The sequence below is a fragment of the Garra rufa genome, chromosome 12 (genome assembly GCF_049309525.1).
Source record: "Garra rufa chromosome 12, GarRuf1.0, whole genome shotgun sequence".
NCBI classification, from domain to species: domain Eukaryota; kingdom Metazoa; phylum Chordata; class Actinopteri; order Cypriniformes; family Cyprinidae; genus Garra; species Garra rufa.
Window position 1 is genome coordinate 20,701,711 of NC_133372.1, and position 15,625 is coordinate 20,717,335.

The window sequence follows — 15,625 nt, forward strand, 5'->3', positions numbered from 1 at the left end:
AGAGCACTATTAGTGCAGTGATGATTTATTGCACTGTGTTCTACCTAATGGAATATTTGCAGGGGTTGTTTACAAATTCTCTTCAGGAGAATAAACAGCTGCCCTGACATGCCCTCACAAGATTTATGACTCCACCTACCATCCTTACAATAGTTGCTTATGATTGGATACTGTCTCTAAGATGGTGCCTTTAGATAACCACATTTGCTTAACCCTCAAGCATTCTTCAGGTAAATTTGGGCAAATTTTACATAGTTTTCTTAATCTGAGTGGTACAAGACTTGGCTACTTGCCACCTGAACACACACAAAAATTGGACTCGATTCAACAAAGTTAAGTGGTTGAAATAAAGAACTCTTTAATTTGTCCTTTGTGGACAAAACTGGGCACCCATAGGAAATTAATAGCAAATACTATAAATTCAGAGCATTTTTTAATAAAAATCAATAAATACAACACAATGCAGTTCATACATACACATAAATAAAGGGGTGAGGCTGTTCTCAATGTGAACAGACACACACACACACACACACACACACACACACACACACACACACACACACACACACACACACACACACAAACAAAGCATTAATGGACCTATAACAGACTATAAAGTCACAAAAAATTGAATGAGACAATGACTGAGCATTTTTTTAAAGTGACAGTCAGCCACTGTGTGCATACACACACAAACTTAACTTCAAAGGCAGATCAAAGTCCTATTGCAAGATTTGTTGATGCTTCCAAACAAAACATGTCTGAAACATGCTACTAATGTTTATTGTTTATTCTTACCTGTTTGGTTTTGGTACCACTTGGTACCATTTTACTTTTTTGAGTTATTGAATTTTGATTATTTTTTGTTAGAAATGAATTATTACTCTGTCTCCTACTTTGTCTATTTCCCTACAGCATAAGCATATTTTGTCTCACGCAACACAAATGTTTTTTTTTTTTTTTTTTTTTTATCTACGATTTTAACTGGGGATAAAACAACAATGGTTTGATGGAATGGACTGGGATGATTTTTTCACTGAAGTAAAATAAATATGAAATATAACGTAAACATAAGAATATTTCACAAAAAAATATACTTTTAGAAGTAAATAAATAAACACACACACACACACACACACACAAATCACAAAACATTTTTTCTATTTTATCGACAATAAAATAAGTGATATGACTTTTTTTTTTTATTTGGAATCACACGAGACCTTTGTGCCCAAGTTTGTCCACAAAGGGCTGCTATACAAAGAATGCTTGAGAGTCAAAGGAAAGGACACAATGTTGAATGTTGCTAGAATTGTCTATACTTTTAATCAGAATCTGTAGAAATGATCTTAACAGACCATCACCAAGACTATAAGAACTAATGTTTCTGTATTGTAAGTTAGTTTGAGGCTGGCTCCTCTTATTCACTTTCTACTGCCTTTAGAAGTGTGAACAACTCTGTCTTTAGTCAACACTCTGTCAACTGATTGGACTTCAAGTTTGTCTCCTGGTCTTCATTGAACATACTGGTCTCTCTATGGGGTTTATTGTAATTCCTCTATGTGCATTTACCTGTTCTTACAGTGTACTTAAATAACAAAGTGCTGAACAATATAAGATGATTACATGGGATAGGTTCAGGGTTAGTACCTAGTTACTACTCATTTATTTGTTATTACTATAGCAAGTGTGTATATGCAGAATAGCTACTTATATTCACTTATATTATTATAATTTTTCTTTATTTAATTTTTTTATCTCTTTTAATTGGCTAAGAAATCAAATACACTGCTGGAAAATAACTTAATTTGTATTCCTATATTTTTCTAATGATAATTTTATTATTGGTTTATATACTACAAACACATAATAGGCAGAATAGTTAATAAGGCAGAATAGTGCATATACTGTAATGAATGTTATGTTCATTTATTACCTGACTATTTTTTTTTATTTATTTTTTTTAGCTACAGCGATAGCCGGATGCCTTTGTCCACATAAAGGATGTCCTGCCATGTGCTAAGTTAGCTATCACTTCTATTTTTGACTTCTTTGGCCTTTCCCTCCAGCGGAACCCTTGTATGAATGGAACATACATTGCATGAGAGCATTTGGCGCTCAATGTTCACATTGCCTCATTTTGGATATAAATAAATTCTTGTGTCATCTTGTCTCTTTGTGTTCAAATCTAGATTTTATCACAATGGCCCTTGCTACCTCTACAACATGAACAAACTTGCTCGAATGTCCTCAGCATATTCTACGCTGATAGACTAAATTCAACTTGCATTTAAATTTGTGTATTATTTATTTTTAACCGTATGTGTACTCCTACTTCTTTTTCACAAGGTTCACAAGGGATAGCTATATCATATATATGCATATAGCCTTTTTATTTGTCAACTAACAACAGCATGGACTAATATCACATGCTAAAACAAGAACAATAGTCAGAATATTTATGTTTATACAGTATGGTAATAGCAGACGACCATTAGGTTTATTCATACTGCATCCTTACAGTCAGAAATGTGAAAGTATGTACTGAGTAAAAACAAAACTGCCTTCAAAATCAAATGACCTAAGCCAAGACACTGCTGCCGCCTGTAGACGTGAGAGCTTTGTGTAAATCAGTTTGACAGTGAGCTGCTTTCACTGTCATTATGACTAGCTGATAGCATGTAAACACACAATGTTTACAGTACAACTAACTACAGCTTATAACAAGAAGAAACACTGGTAAGGCATCTACCATTGTTATTACCAGTAATATATTTATATATATCTGTACTATATATATACAGTATCTCACAAAAGTGAGTACACCCCTCACATTTCAGCTACCTTTTTAGTATATCTTCTCAAGGGACAATACTATAGAAATGAAACTTGGATATATTTTAGAGTAGTCAATGTGCAGCTTGTATAGCAGTATAGATTTAGTGTCCCCTGAAAATTACTCAACATACAGCCATTATTGTCAAAACAAGCTGGCAACAAAAGTTAGTACACCCTAAGTGAACTTATCCAAAGTGTCAATATTTTGTGTTAGCACCATTGTTATCTGGCACTGCCTTAATCATCCTGGGCATGGAATTGACCAGAGCTGCACAGGTTGTTGCTGAGAACCTCTTCCACTCCTCTATAATGACATCACAGAGCTGCTGGATGTTGGACACATGGTGCTTCTCCACCTTCCGCTTGAGGATGCCCAACCGGTGCTTAATAGGGTTCAGGGGCCTCATTTATAAAACTTTCTTACGCACTGATTTGATCTTAGAGTGTTCGTACGATCAAATCCACGTCAAAGTGCAGATTTATAAAAACCGTCTTTGACGTGGAAAAGTACTTATCTCCACGTCAGATTCCAGCTTGGCGTACGACCGTTTCCTTGTGGTAATGCCTGGTATTGCAGATAGTTCAGCCTCACTATAATTTGATTTCTTGCGCTCCTTTTTTCTTGCCATTGTCACAGAGTTTTTGCTTTAGGAATGAGCTCATTTTATATGTTAATTAATTAAGCAGGGGCGTTTCGACGGCGGAACATTCAGCTGCACACAATTCCACGATCATTTGTGATTTATAACTGAATGACTGGCGGACGCATGGATTTCATGGTACGTTCGTTTTCTCTGAATCGCTCTTACGATCAAATCAGAAAAGTTCTTAGATAAAATCAAGGATGGTTTCTACGCAAGTCTTTATAAATGAGGCCCCAGGTCTGGAGACATACTTGGCCACCCCATCACCTTCAGCTTCCTCAGCAAGGCAGTTGTCATCTTGGTGGTGTGTTTGGGGTCGTTATCATGTTGGAAAACTGCTGTTCAGCCTAGTTTCTGGAGGGAAGGCATCATGTTCTGCTTTAGAATGTACAGTACATAATGGAATCCATGTTTCCCTCAATGAACTACAGTTCCCAAGAACCAGCAGCACTCATGCAGCCCTAGACTATGATACAAACACCACCATGCTTGACTGTAGGCAAGAAACAATTTTCTTAATACTCCTCAACAGGGCATTGCCACATGCTGGAGACCATCTGAGCCAAACAAGTTTATCTTAGTCTCATCAGACCACAGGACATGGTTCCAGTAATTCATGCTCTTGGACAGGTTGTCTTCAGAAAACTGTTTGCAGGTTTCTTGTGAGCCAGCTTCAGATGAGGCTTCCTTCTGGGATGACACCCATGCAAATTGACTTGTTGCAGTGTGCGGCGTATGTTTTGAGCACTGACAAGCTGACCTTTGGACCTGTGCGTGGATAAGCGGTATGTCTGGTGCAAAAAAAAAAGGAAATACTTATAAGTAGAACACCACCATTTCCATTATCTAACATGGAGGTGGCTCAGTCCTGTTATGGGCTTGTTTCCAAGTGGAAAACATGTCCGTATGATTCTTTGAAATACCAGATCATTTTAGCAAGAATTGTGATGCTTTTGCTGCAAATACTGAAGCTGATGATCAATGGACTTTCCAGCAGGACAATCGTCCTAAAGTGTACATCTAAATCTACTTATGCTTGGTTCAGGGATCAGTCATAGAATGTTCTTGAGTGGTCTGTTCAGTCTCCAGATTTAATTCTCATTGAAACTATTGGTTGCATTTGAAGAAAGCAGTGGCAAAGTGAAAATCAAAGATTATTAGTGATCTGAAAGCTTTTTTAGGCAAGAAATGGGTCAAGATTGCAGTAGAGAGGTGTCAGAAGCTTCTAAGTACTTCCAAGCAGCGTTTATTGGTGGTTTTAAAAAAATAAAAGATTTTGCAGCTAATTTTACTTTTGGGGGTTGAATAATTTTGAACATGAACATTTAGAGCCAATTTGATTTTTATTTCCATTATTCACCAACTTACATTCTCAGAATTATTCAAATGTGTATTAATAAACTTTCCAATAGTGTACCGATGCCTTTGTTGAATTGTTTTCACTACATTTTGTCCTCTGCAGCAAAATGTCTTGCAGGTCAAGGAGGTTAAATAATTTTGATTATATTCTCAGGACAATAGACAAAAAGAATTGTATTTTTTTTTTTTAATTTGAGAAAAGCTCATGTACATAAAAAAATGAACAGACTCTGTTACACACTTCCTCCAAGGAGTCAAAGAATAATACAGCACCTTTTTGGCATACGTCAAAAATAACAAGGCAATAAGAAGTTTAAATGTTTTTGTGGAATATGGACTACTTGATGACATTTCAGATGCAATGACTGTACACTGTGTTTGTACGTTAACATGTTTAATAACTTGTTTTTTAACAAACACAAAAAAATAACAGCTTGCTCACATGCACCTTTTCTGGCACACCTGCTATACTGTATTTCATTGCACTCTCATGTTTGTTGCTCTTTTAACTCTTTAATGCATGTAATGATTTGTTTTGTTCTTTTGTACTAAATATCTCTTCAGCGATCGGTGAATCAAGGTTTATACTTTTTCTTTACATCTACAAATGTTTCAGGGTTTTTTTTCCAATGATGGATGTGACATGGAATAATTTAAACCTTGTGTCTTAACCAGCAGGCCTGAGGCACCACAATTGGCACCACAGTTCATAAAGTGCTGACAAAAACACAAACACTGAGTCAGGGAGACATTTCTTGAGCTCACATGAATGCAAAAAAAAAAAACCTGACTGGGAGAACTGTGATGGCAATTTCTGGCCTATGGTTTGCAGTATCTGAGAGTAGCAGTGCACACCCGGGATCAGGGTCTGATCCAAGTCAAGGCAAGACTGAAAGTCCAAGACTTCAAACATTCAAAGACATTCTTTGAACAAATCACAACTCTTTGTGGCACACTTCTCTGTCTAAACTGTCCTGATCTTAATCTGTTCTTTGTGTCATTTTATGAATACAGTTATGCAGAGGATGAGCACTGACCACAGAACAGCACATTTACTCTGAGATGCTCATTTCACATAGGCCCAGATCTTATCCTTAAGAGAGGCAAATCTTTAGCCTAAAATAAGAGAGGATTTGCCCCCTGGTGGGTTTTTACGGCCAGAAGAAACCCCAGCTGGAGGACGCTCTGTTGCAGAGAGGCAAGGTGGAGCTGATGTATCATCCTGCTCCTGAACAGGTTGAGGTTCTTCTGTGCTATCTGTGAACATAATAATAATAATAATAATAATAATAATAATAATATTAAGTACAAGATAGTAAAATCAAGTTTCACTAAAAAGATATGGAAAGAAAGTGTTTTTTTATGTCATTCATGTCACGGAATAGAAAACAAGGTCTGGGTCCAGGTGCAGATAAGAGATGATTTTATTAAATAAACAAAAACGCAACAAAAAGCCAAGCACGGCACAAAACTGGAACACAAAATAAACAGAACAGAGAACACGATCTTGGGCCTAGGTTCAGAAACACAGAGTTGACATGACAAACTAAAGACAATGCAGACAGAATGAGTAGTGGGGAATGAGAGTTCTTATAGTCCTTAATAGTGAGCAGGTGTTAAGTGTAACGAGTGATAATGACATCTAGACAGGTGATAACAATTAGGAAGTGCAGTCCAGGGAACAGCGACCTCAGGTGGCTGAGGGAAAACCCCACAGCCCAGATCGTGACACTACCCCTCCCCTACGGAACGGCTCCCAGATGTTCCCTGAGGCCAAAAACAGTCTGGAGGGAGGAGGAACGGGGGAAGGTGAATCAGGGGGAGGGATGGCGGGCCAGGAACGTGCAGCAGAGGAACGTGAGCTGGCCTCGCCGCCAGAGGAACGTCAGAGGGTACCGCCGCGTCCGGAACAGAGAGCGCGGTCACCGCCGCGTCCGGAACAGAAAGCGCGGTCACCGCCGCGTCAGGAACAGAGAGCGCGGTCACCGCCGCGTCCGGAACAGAGAGCGCGGTCACCACCGCGTCAGGAACAGAGAGGGCGGTCACGGCCGCGTCAGGAACAGAGAGCGCGGTCACCGCCGCGTCAGGAACAGAGAGGGCGGTCACGGCCGCGTCAGGAACAGAGAGCGCGGTCACCGCCGCGTCAGGAACAGAGAGCGCGGTCACCGCCGCGTCTGGAACAGAGAGCGCGGTCACCTCCGCGTCAGGAACAGAGAGGGCGGTCACGGCCGCGTCAGGAACAGAGAGTGCGGTCACCGACGTGTCCGGAACAGAGAGCGCGGTCACCGCCGCGTCAGGAACAGAGAGCGCGGTCACGGCCGCGTCAGGAACAGAGAGCGCGGTCACCGCTGCGTCAGGAACAGAGAGCGCGGTCACCGCCGCGTCAGGAACAGAGAGCGCGGTCACGGCCGCGTCAGGAACAGAGAGCGCGGTCACGGCCGCGTCAGGAACAGAATGAGCGGTCTCTGCCGCGTCAGGAACAGAGCGAGGAGTCACCACCTCCTCCGGGACAGAGCAAGCGGACACCGCCGCCTCGGGAGTCCCGCAAGCGCGCTTCCGTGCGGCCGCGATCCCGCGGAAGAGTGCCTCCGCCCTCGCCGCAAAGTAGGGGTGCTCCCGCGCAGCCTCAGCGCTATAGGTGTCCATCGCCTCTAGACAGGCATAAATCGTCTGAAAGCGAGCGGCCGACGCCGCCTCAAAAGATATCTCCCCCGCTGGACCCACTGTAGCTGTCTGCATTCTGTCACGGAATAGAAAACAAGGTCTGGGTCCAGGTGCAGATAAGAGATGATTTTATTAAATAAACAAAAACGCATCAAAAAGCCAAGCACGGCACAAAACTGGAACACAAAATAAACAGAACAGAGAACACGATCTTGGGCCTAGGTTCAGAAACACAGAGTTGACATGACAAACTAAAGACAATGCAGACAGAATGAGTAGTGGGGAATGAGAGTTCTTATAGTCCTTAATAGTGAGCAGGTGTTAAGTGTAACGAGTGATAATGACATCTAAACAGGTGATAACAATTAGGAAGTGCAGTGCAGGGAACAGCGACCTCAGGTGGCTGAGGGAAAACCCCACAGCCCAGATCGTGACAATTCATCCATTTGTCACAAGGGTAAGAGTTAAGGCTGGAATACTCAACACAACTTTTGCCCCAATTTCCCCCCTATTTAGAGTTTGGATAAGTTGCCGAAAATCAGAGCCAGTCTGCAGATTTGAGTTCACAGATTTCATAGAAAATCATATAGTGTATTAGTCACAGACTCTTTTTTAGCGTCAGACTATGATTTCATGCAGTCTGAGGATTTCAAACATGTTTGATATGTTCAGTCCATTTTAGAACACATATTGTTGTCATTTGTCAGGCTTCTCATAGCAACGAGGCACATGTTTCAAAACTTCTAATCTGTTGTGACTGATGGCCAGTTTTCCTCTGTAACTATTTACAAAGTTGGTAAGTGTAGGATGCCTAACGTAAAATCTATTTAGTGTGAACTAGCCTTGCTTTGTCATAAAAAGATCATATTAATCAATATGTTAAGAGAAGAGGGTCTGCATATTAGTTCATGCAAGTTTACTTTGAGTTTTGATATGACAGTATCACACTGACATTTTGTTTCTTTATGCCCTCCAAAAATGATCACAATGAAATAAAAATTTATTAAAAAAACACGCTCAAGATCATCAAGTTCATCAAGCTCAAGTCATCTACTGTATATACAGGTATGTGCCAAAAAATTAGAATATTGAGGGTAAAGTCCATTTTTTTTATAATTTGTTAAAAAAGTGAAACTTGTATGTTATATTAGTTTACTACACACAAAATTAAATATTTCAAGCCTTTATTTGTTTCTTTATTGTTCCTTTATTTTAATGATTATGGATTAAATATAAAAAACCCACACAAAATTTCACAAAATTAGAATATCATGACAAAGTTCAACATTGTAGGCTCCCTGTGTCCCTCAGTCTGGCTTAGTAGGCTTCAGAATCATGGGGAAAATTGCTGAGTTGACGGTTGTGCAGAAGACCATCATTGACACCCTCCATAAGGAGGAAAAGTCTCAAAAGGCAATTGCAAAAGAAGCTGGATGCCCACAGAGCACAGTATCGAAGTATATTAACAGAGAGTTAAGAGGAAGGGAAAAATGTGGCCGGAAAAGGTGCACAAGTGACAGGGATGACCGTAGCCTTGAGAGGATTGTCAAGCAAGGGAGGTTCAGAAATCTGAGGGGGCTTCATGAGGAGTGGACTGAGGCTGGTATCAGTGCATCAAGAACCACCACATACAGATGTCTGCATGACATGGGCTACAGCTGGAGAATTCCATGCGTCAAGCCACTCCTGAACCAAAAAAAAAAAACTACGTCAGAAGCGTCTGTACTGGGCTAAGGAGAAAAAGTACTGGTCTGTTGCCCAGTGGTCCCAAGTCCTGTTTTCAGATGAAAGCAAATTTTGCATTTCATTTGGAAATTAAGGTCGCAGAGTTTGGAGGAAGACTGGAGAGGCACAAAAGTCAAGCTGCTTAAAGTCCAGTGTGAAGTTTCCACAGTCACTGATGGTTTGGGGAGCATGTCATCTGCTGGTGTGGGTCCATTGTCTTTTATCAAGTCCACAGTCAACGCAGCTGTCTACCAGGAAATTTTTGAGCACTTCATGCTTCCTGCTGCCGACAAGCTTTTTGGAGATGATGATTTTATTTTCCAGCAGGATTTGGCACTTGCCCACAAAGCCAAAACCACCAGGACCTGGTTTAATAGCCATGGAATAACTGTACTTGACTGGCCGGCAAACTCGCCTGACTTAAACCCCATTGAAAATCTATGGGGTATTGTCAAAAGGAAGATGAGGGAACAGAGACCCCGAAATGGAGACGAGCTGAAGGCCACTATCAAAGCAACTTTGGGTACCGTAACACCTCACCTTTGTCAAAGGCTGATCACCTCCATGCCACACATTTGTGAAATACTGGATTTTTATTTATTTATTTATTTTTTGTCTTTAATCCATAATCATCAAAATTGAAACAAATAAAGGCTTGAAATATTTCACTCTGTGTGTAGTGAACTAATATAACATACAAGTTTCACTATTTAAAACAAAATATTTAAATAAATGGACTTTTTCTCGATATTCTAATTTTTTGGCACATACCTGAATACTGTACAGTTGCAATTGAAATTATTCAACACCCTTGACCTGCAAGACATTTAGCTGCAGAGAACAAAATTTTGTAAAAAATAATTCAACAAAGGCACCAGTACACCATTAGAGAAAGTTAATTAAAACACATTTGAGTAATTCTGAGAATGTAAGTTGATTAATAATGAAAAAAAAATGGCTCTAAATCAGGGGTGCCCAAACTTGGTCCTGGAGGGCCGGTGTTCTGCAGAGTTTAGATCCAACTTGCCTTGAAACACCTGCCGGGAAGTTTATAGTATGCCTAGTAAAAGCTTGATTAGCTGGTTCAGGTGTGTCTAATTGAGGTTTGAGTTAAACTCTGTAGGACACCGGCCCTCCAGGACTTAGTTTGGGCACACATGCTCCAAATGTTCAAAATTATTTTACCCCCAAAAGTCAAATTTGGTGCAGAATTTTTTAAACCACCAATAAATGCTGCTTGGAGGTGCTTCTGTCACCTCTCTACTGCAATCTTAGCCCATTCCTCACCTGAAAAATAAAATTTCGGATGACCGATAATCTTTGGTATTTGAATCTGAAGACTTAACAGGCCACTCAACATTTTATGACTGATCCCTAAACCAAGCATAAGTAGATTTGGATGTATACTTTGGGTTGATTGTCTAGCAGGAAAGTTCAATAATTATTAGCTTCAGTCTTTGCACCAAAGGTATCACAATTTTTGCCAAAATGGCGTGATACTTCAAAGAATTCATGATTTTCACTTCCTGCAACACTAAAACACCTCCGTAACAGGACTGGTCCAGCTCTTGACTATGAAGATGGTGTTCTTCTGCTAATAAGTTGAAATATTTGAGTTTTGGTCACATCACTCCATAAAACATTCTTCCAGAACTCCACAGGTCTATCTAAATGAATTTTAGTATATTCAAGTCAGCGTTGTATGTTCTTCTAGGTCAAGAGTGGCATTCGGCAAGATGCACCAACATACAGTAAAAGCCAATGTTCATCTTATACTCTGCATTTCATCTTGAAAGTGTTTGGCTGTGCATTGCAGGTTTTCACTCAGTTGCTCTGATCAAACATTTTATGATATTGTGCTCACCCTCAAAAGTTTTCTGGGACAACACATTTTAAGCTAAGGTTGCCAGCTGTGTCTCTAGGAACTTTCAATGGATTTCTTTAGAAATCGTATAGCCTTATACTTTCTAAAGTAATACAATTGTTTCTTTTCTATAGCTTTTGTATGAGCTCTGTTGACTTTGCCATATTTGCTACTCAACCTCAGCACATTCACGGGCTAACTGTATGTATGTGTAACAGCTCAAGCTAATTCTGTTTTCTAATAAGAGTTTCTAAAGGTATAATTGTGTTTCAAGAAAATTTTGTTCCCCACCATACAAATAAGTGACTAAAAAACAGCAATGCTGAATAGGGGTTGAATAATTATAACATAGATGTGTCATTAAAAATTCCTAGAACCCAAAAATATTACATTATATTATATTATCACTTTGAATATGCCAGTAATCTGTTATAGATGCACAAGTCCTGGATGTTCAGAAAATCTTGTATTTGTAAAGTACTGCAGTCTCTGGGGGGTTAATAAATTTCGATTGCAACTGTACGTTTTGAATAAATTAACAGATTCAAGAAAAAAGTCATGTCACTGATGCAAATATATGAAGAATCAGAACACTCACCAACAGTGATTGTGTCTTCCTCACCATTCTATGCAAAAATAAAGCACATTCTCAGCAATAATTAAATATAAAAGTATGAAAGTCAGTATAAAAGTCTATCCAAGGTCACAAATTAGTTTTCACTCAGTAATGAAATTGTCTTCATTTCTTACCACAGGTACGTTATTTTCGACTGTGGTGTTACTTTGGTTGGCTGGTTGGGCAGTACATCTTCTGAGAGGGGCAGATGGCTCTCCACACAACACACCTGTAGGCTTCCCACCTTTAAAACAAATAAAAGTTCCTGTTTATTGATGTTATGAACAATAGTGAATACCTACATCCCAGATGTTTAAGCTACAAGTTGTATTTTATTTATTGTTATGAATAAAATACACTAATACATTTAAGTAAGTATTACTTTACCTGAAGCTATATTGCAAACTGCATGCTTTGTCTTTCAAATCACAAATATTATTGTCAGAGTTGGGGAAAGTTTCTTTTAAAAGTAATCCATTACAATATTGCGTTACTCCCTATAAAAGTAACTAGTTACGTTACTTTTTGGAAAGTAATGTGTTAAGTTACTTTTGCTTTACTTTTCAAATCTGGGCTGGGCTTGCTTGTTTATATATATATATATATATATATATATATATATATATATATATAAATATATATATATTTATATATATATATATTTTTTTTTTTTTTACCAAAAATAGAACTTATATATATATATATATATATATATAAAAGTTCTATTTTTGGTAAATGTAAAAGCCCTTTCACACTAAAAAGAGAAATGAATGTGCCTTAGGCTGAAGGAAAAGTAAATTCATGTCTGTACAGCAGAATGCAAAAGAAGTTGTTACACAAATGTTAGTTTATCTAAAGTAATGTTTGCTTATTAGTATGATTGAATTTGATAATTAAAGCTTAGCAGCAAAGACATTGATTAATAAAATGGGATTCAATGCATAAAGGATTTGCTATTTACCACTTAATTATTGCAGAATTGTGTCATATTCTGAGCTTGTATTTCACTGTTCTTTATTCATTTAGATAAATACTGAATCTGTTTTTGTCCAAGTAACATAAGTAACTGCATGTTCACATTTAATCTAGAACTACAGTAAACTGCCTCTGGATTTACTCCAGATTTCTCTCAACATGGCAACCAGAGAGTTGTCAGTTAATAAATGGGAAAACAAAGTAACTGGTGTAACTTATTTGGAAAAGTACATCAGATATTTTCTTGTATATTAAAAAGTAACACGTTACTTTATTAGTCACTTGAAAAAAGTAATCTGATTACGTAACTCGCGTTACTTGTAATATGTTACCCTCAACACTGGTAATTGTCATTTAGTGTTTTTTGAAAAGCACAAAAAAAGAGTCTGAATTTCTTATCTTACATGGCAACCTGTCAACATATGTAACTAAATGTACATGAAAACCCCAGCAAAAATTAGCTATCAGCATTTTAAGCACATTGTGCCTTTTGTGTTTACGAATTAGCAAGACCTAGCAAGTTTTTTAATGTGGAACTGAAACTGCATTTGTTTGCTCAATATCACAAGTTACCGGCGTTTATCTCTGAAAAGTATGAGATTTGAAGAAGTACACACTGAACATATGATTCTCATCCGTTTTCTCTAAAGTTCAGCCAACTTAAAGGCAAGGGAATGACACTATTTAGAAGCATTCAATTAAAAAGGTGAAAGTTAAGATAACACTCATGGAAAAAAAAATCACCTGGTGGATTGTTCCTTCGATGGGCATGAGGGTCCTCAGGTTCAGCAAATATACTAGATGCCATTTTGTATTTTTTCACAGGTTTCTCTTCATCTGTGCCAAAGCAGATGTTCGAACCCCCACCTGGTGGACGCAGCACTCTGGGATGGAAAACAAAGATACTTTAACATAATATGCTGTCATAAATGTAACTTTTGTAACTGATAACTAGTTTGCTTTCATTTGATCATTTAGTTACGCAACTTGTTTACTTTTATTTTAAAAGTTCATTGCTTTTGTTGATGGTTTCCAGTTCATTTCCTGTCAGCTTTTATGTTTGGCTTCTAAGGACTAAAAATATACACTCTTGTAGAATAATTTAAACCAATACTGTTATACTTGAACACACACACACACACACACACACACACACACACACACACACACACACACACACACACAGTAAATAAATAAATACACATGTGTGTATGTATACACTAACACAGTGCATTGTTTTTTGGACAAAATAAAAGACCAGTGAGGGGTGAATAAAACAGCTTCTTTACGAAATAAACTAGAGTCTCCATCTCATGTGAGCACCATATGATTTTATCCTAATTTACGATTATATAATTCTTAAAGGTCCTTTTAATTCCTTTAGAGGTATTTTCATCCAAATATAATTGTGCAAAAAATAGATAAAAAATAGGCCTATGTATAATGTAAATATGTCTTAATTACTCATGTACATGTATTGTTTGATTTAATTTTCTTCATTCAGCTTAATTATATTCTGGAAGTCAAAAATATTTATCATACTGTTATTTAACATTCATGCCAATACAGCTTAAATGAACTGAGCTGAAACTGCATGCTGACACCTCCCTCCATCAGTCTGACTAATAGAACAAACGACTGATAAACTGATAATGTGCACATCATTAGTGCATTCAGTTAACGAAACGATACAACGGATAGAACTGGGAGCGTAATAAAATTCTTTACTACACCAACTGAACCGCACCCAAACCTTAAATACACACACACACGCGCTCCAGCATTCTCCCGTACTATGAAAACCTGGAGAGGGACTGGTTTCAGATATACAAACGACTGATATAATGCACTAAAGAGGCTGTGTTAATAACATATCAATTATGTCATTAATTATGGGCTGTCCATTTGTAAATGCTGCAATTAAAGGCCGTGTAACAAAGCCTAGCGAGTTGCCTGTCTAGGCAGCATTTTGGAGCATTATAATATACATTTAGCTGTCTTGAAAAGCGACAGTGATGCCTCAAAAATGCAGCACGCGTTTCTGGTATCCCGCCCAAAGAGACTTCTAGATAGGCAGCTAACAAGATTTTAAGACACTGCCGAAGGATGCACATGTTAAACTGGCATTTATAAAACAGAAAATGCTTTTAACGGTTTTTAATATCCAACAAACTTTGCATTTGAGGTAGTGCGTAAATTTGATCACCAAAACGCAATATTTGTACCCATATTTGTACCCAATATTGTACCCAAGATGGTGCTCATTTCTCATCAGCATTGCCACCCGTTTTTACACCAATTTCGTTTAGCTACTAGACATTACAACTGTTAAATAATTTGCTGTTTGCTACAACCTAAAGCGCTTGAGCGATATCATCTTCCTATAAAAATCTATCAGCACCTGGAGCTGTTCCTTGCGGTCGGATCCATGCCTTGAAAATTGGTCGTGGTCGTCATCTTGTGCAATCAAAGCTTCTGTTCACGGCTTTTCCCAAACTATATTCGACAGATTATTGTCATCAAGCCACAAAGAGCGTCTCCTGCTCAGGTCATCAGTCTCTTGGTGCTGATTCTGCGCTCCTGTACACGCCCATTAGACGCGATTAGTGCTGCACTTCTGCAGATTCACCACTGGAGCGGCGCCAGTCAGCAAACTGTTTTTGTGAAAATGCACCCGTAGTCATGAGTTTAGCTTAAATCCTGTCGACAATTGAAGGAGTTGTAAAACTACTACAACAACAATATGACTACACATTCACTAGTGCTTAAAAAGGCAAACACGATGACGGTAAACTATATTTATTTCTATAGTATGGGTAATACAACCCCAATTCCATAAAATGAATGTCATTTTTTCATTCTCCTTCACCTTTATTTAGTTGACTAAAATAGGGGAGAGTGGGGACAGTGGCAACACTTTTTGCATTTCCTTTAGTT

The 15,625-nt window shown here is 38.4% G+C and overlaps 1 protein-coding gene across 1 annotated transcript; it reads right to left on the reverse strand.

Moving 5' to 3' along the window:
• Positions 1 to 5,016: 5,016 nt before the first annotated feature.
• jpt1a (Jupiter microtubule associated homolog 1a) lies at positions 5,017 to 15,286 on the reverse strand. Its single transcript, XM_073852310.1, has 5 exons — positions 15,090 to 15,286; positions 13,433 to 13,572; positions 11,848 to 11,957; positions 11,696 to 11,723; positions 5,017 to 6,101 (listed from the first exon to the last, which is right to left on the reverse strand). Exons 1-5 carry the CDS (start codon positions 15,143 to 15,145, stop codon positions 5,956 to 5,958), a joined length of 480 nt encoding a protein of 159 aa, XP_073708411.1. The 5' UTR covers positions 15,146 to 15,286; the 3' UTR covers positions 5,017 to 5,955.
• Between the last annotated feature and the right edge of the window lie 339 nt (positions 15,287 to 15,625).

Excerpts from the sequence above, each read along its gene's own strand:
- jpt1a (XM_073852310.1), bottom strand. The coding sequence starts at position 15,145 with ATGACGACCACGACCAATTTTCAAGGCATGGATCCGACCGCAAGGAAC. Across the intron at positions 11,958-13,432 it reads TCGAAGGAACAATCCACCAG|GTGGGAAGCCTACAGGTGTG; the intron begins GTGATTTTTTTT and ends TTTGTTTTAAAG. Across the intron at positions 11,724-11,847 it reads TCGAAAATAACGTACCTGTG|AATGGTGAGGAAGACACAAT; the intron begins GTAAGAAATGAA and ends ATTTTTGCATAG.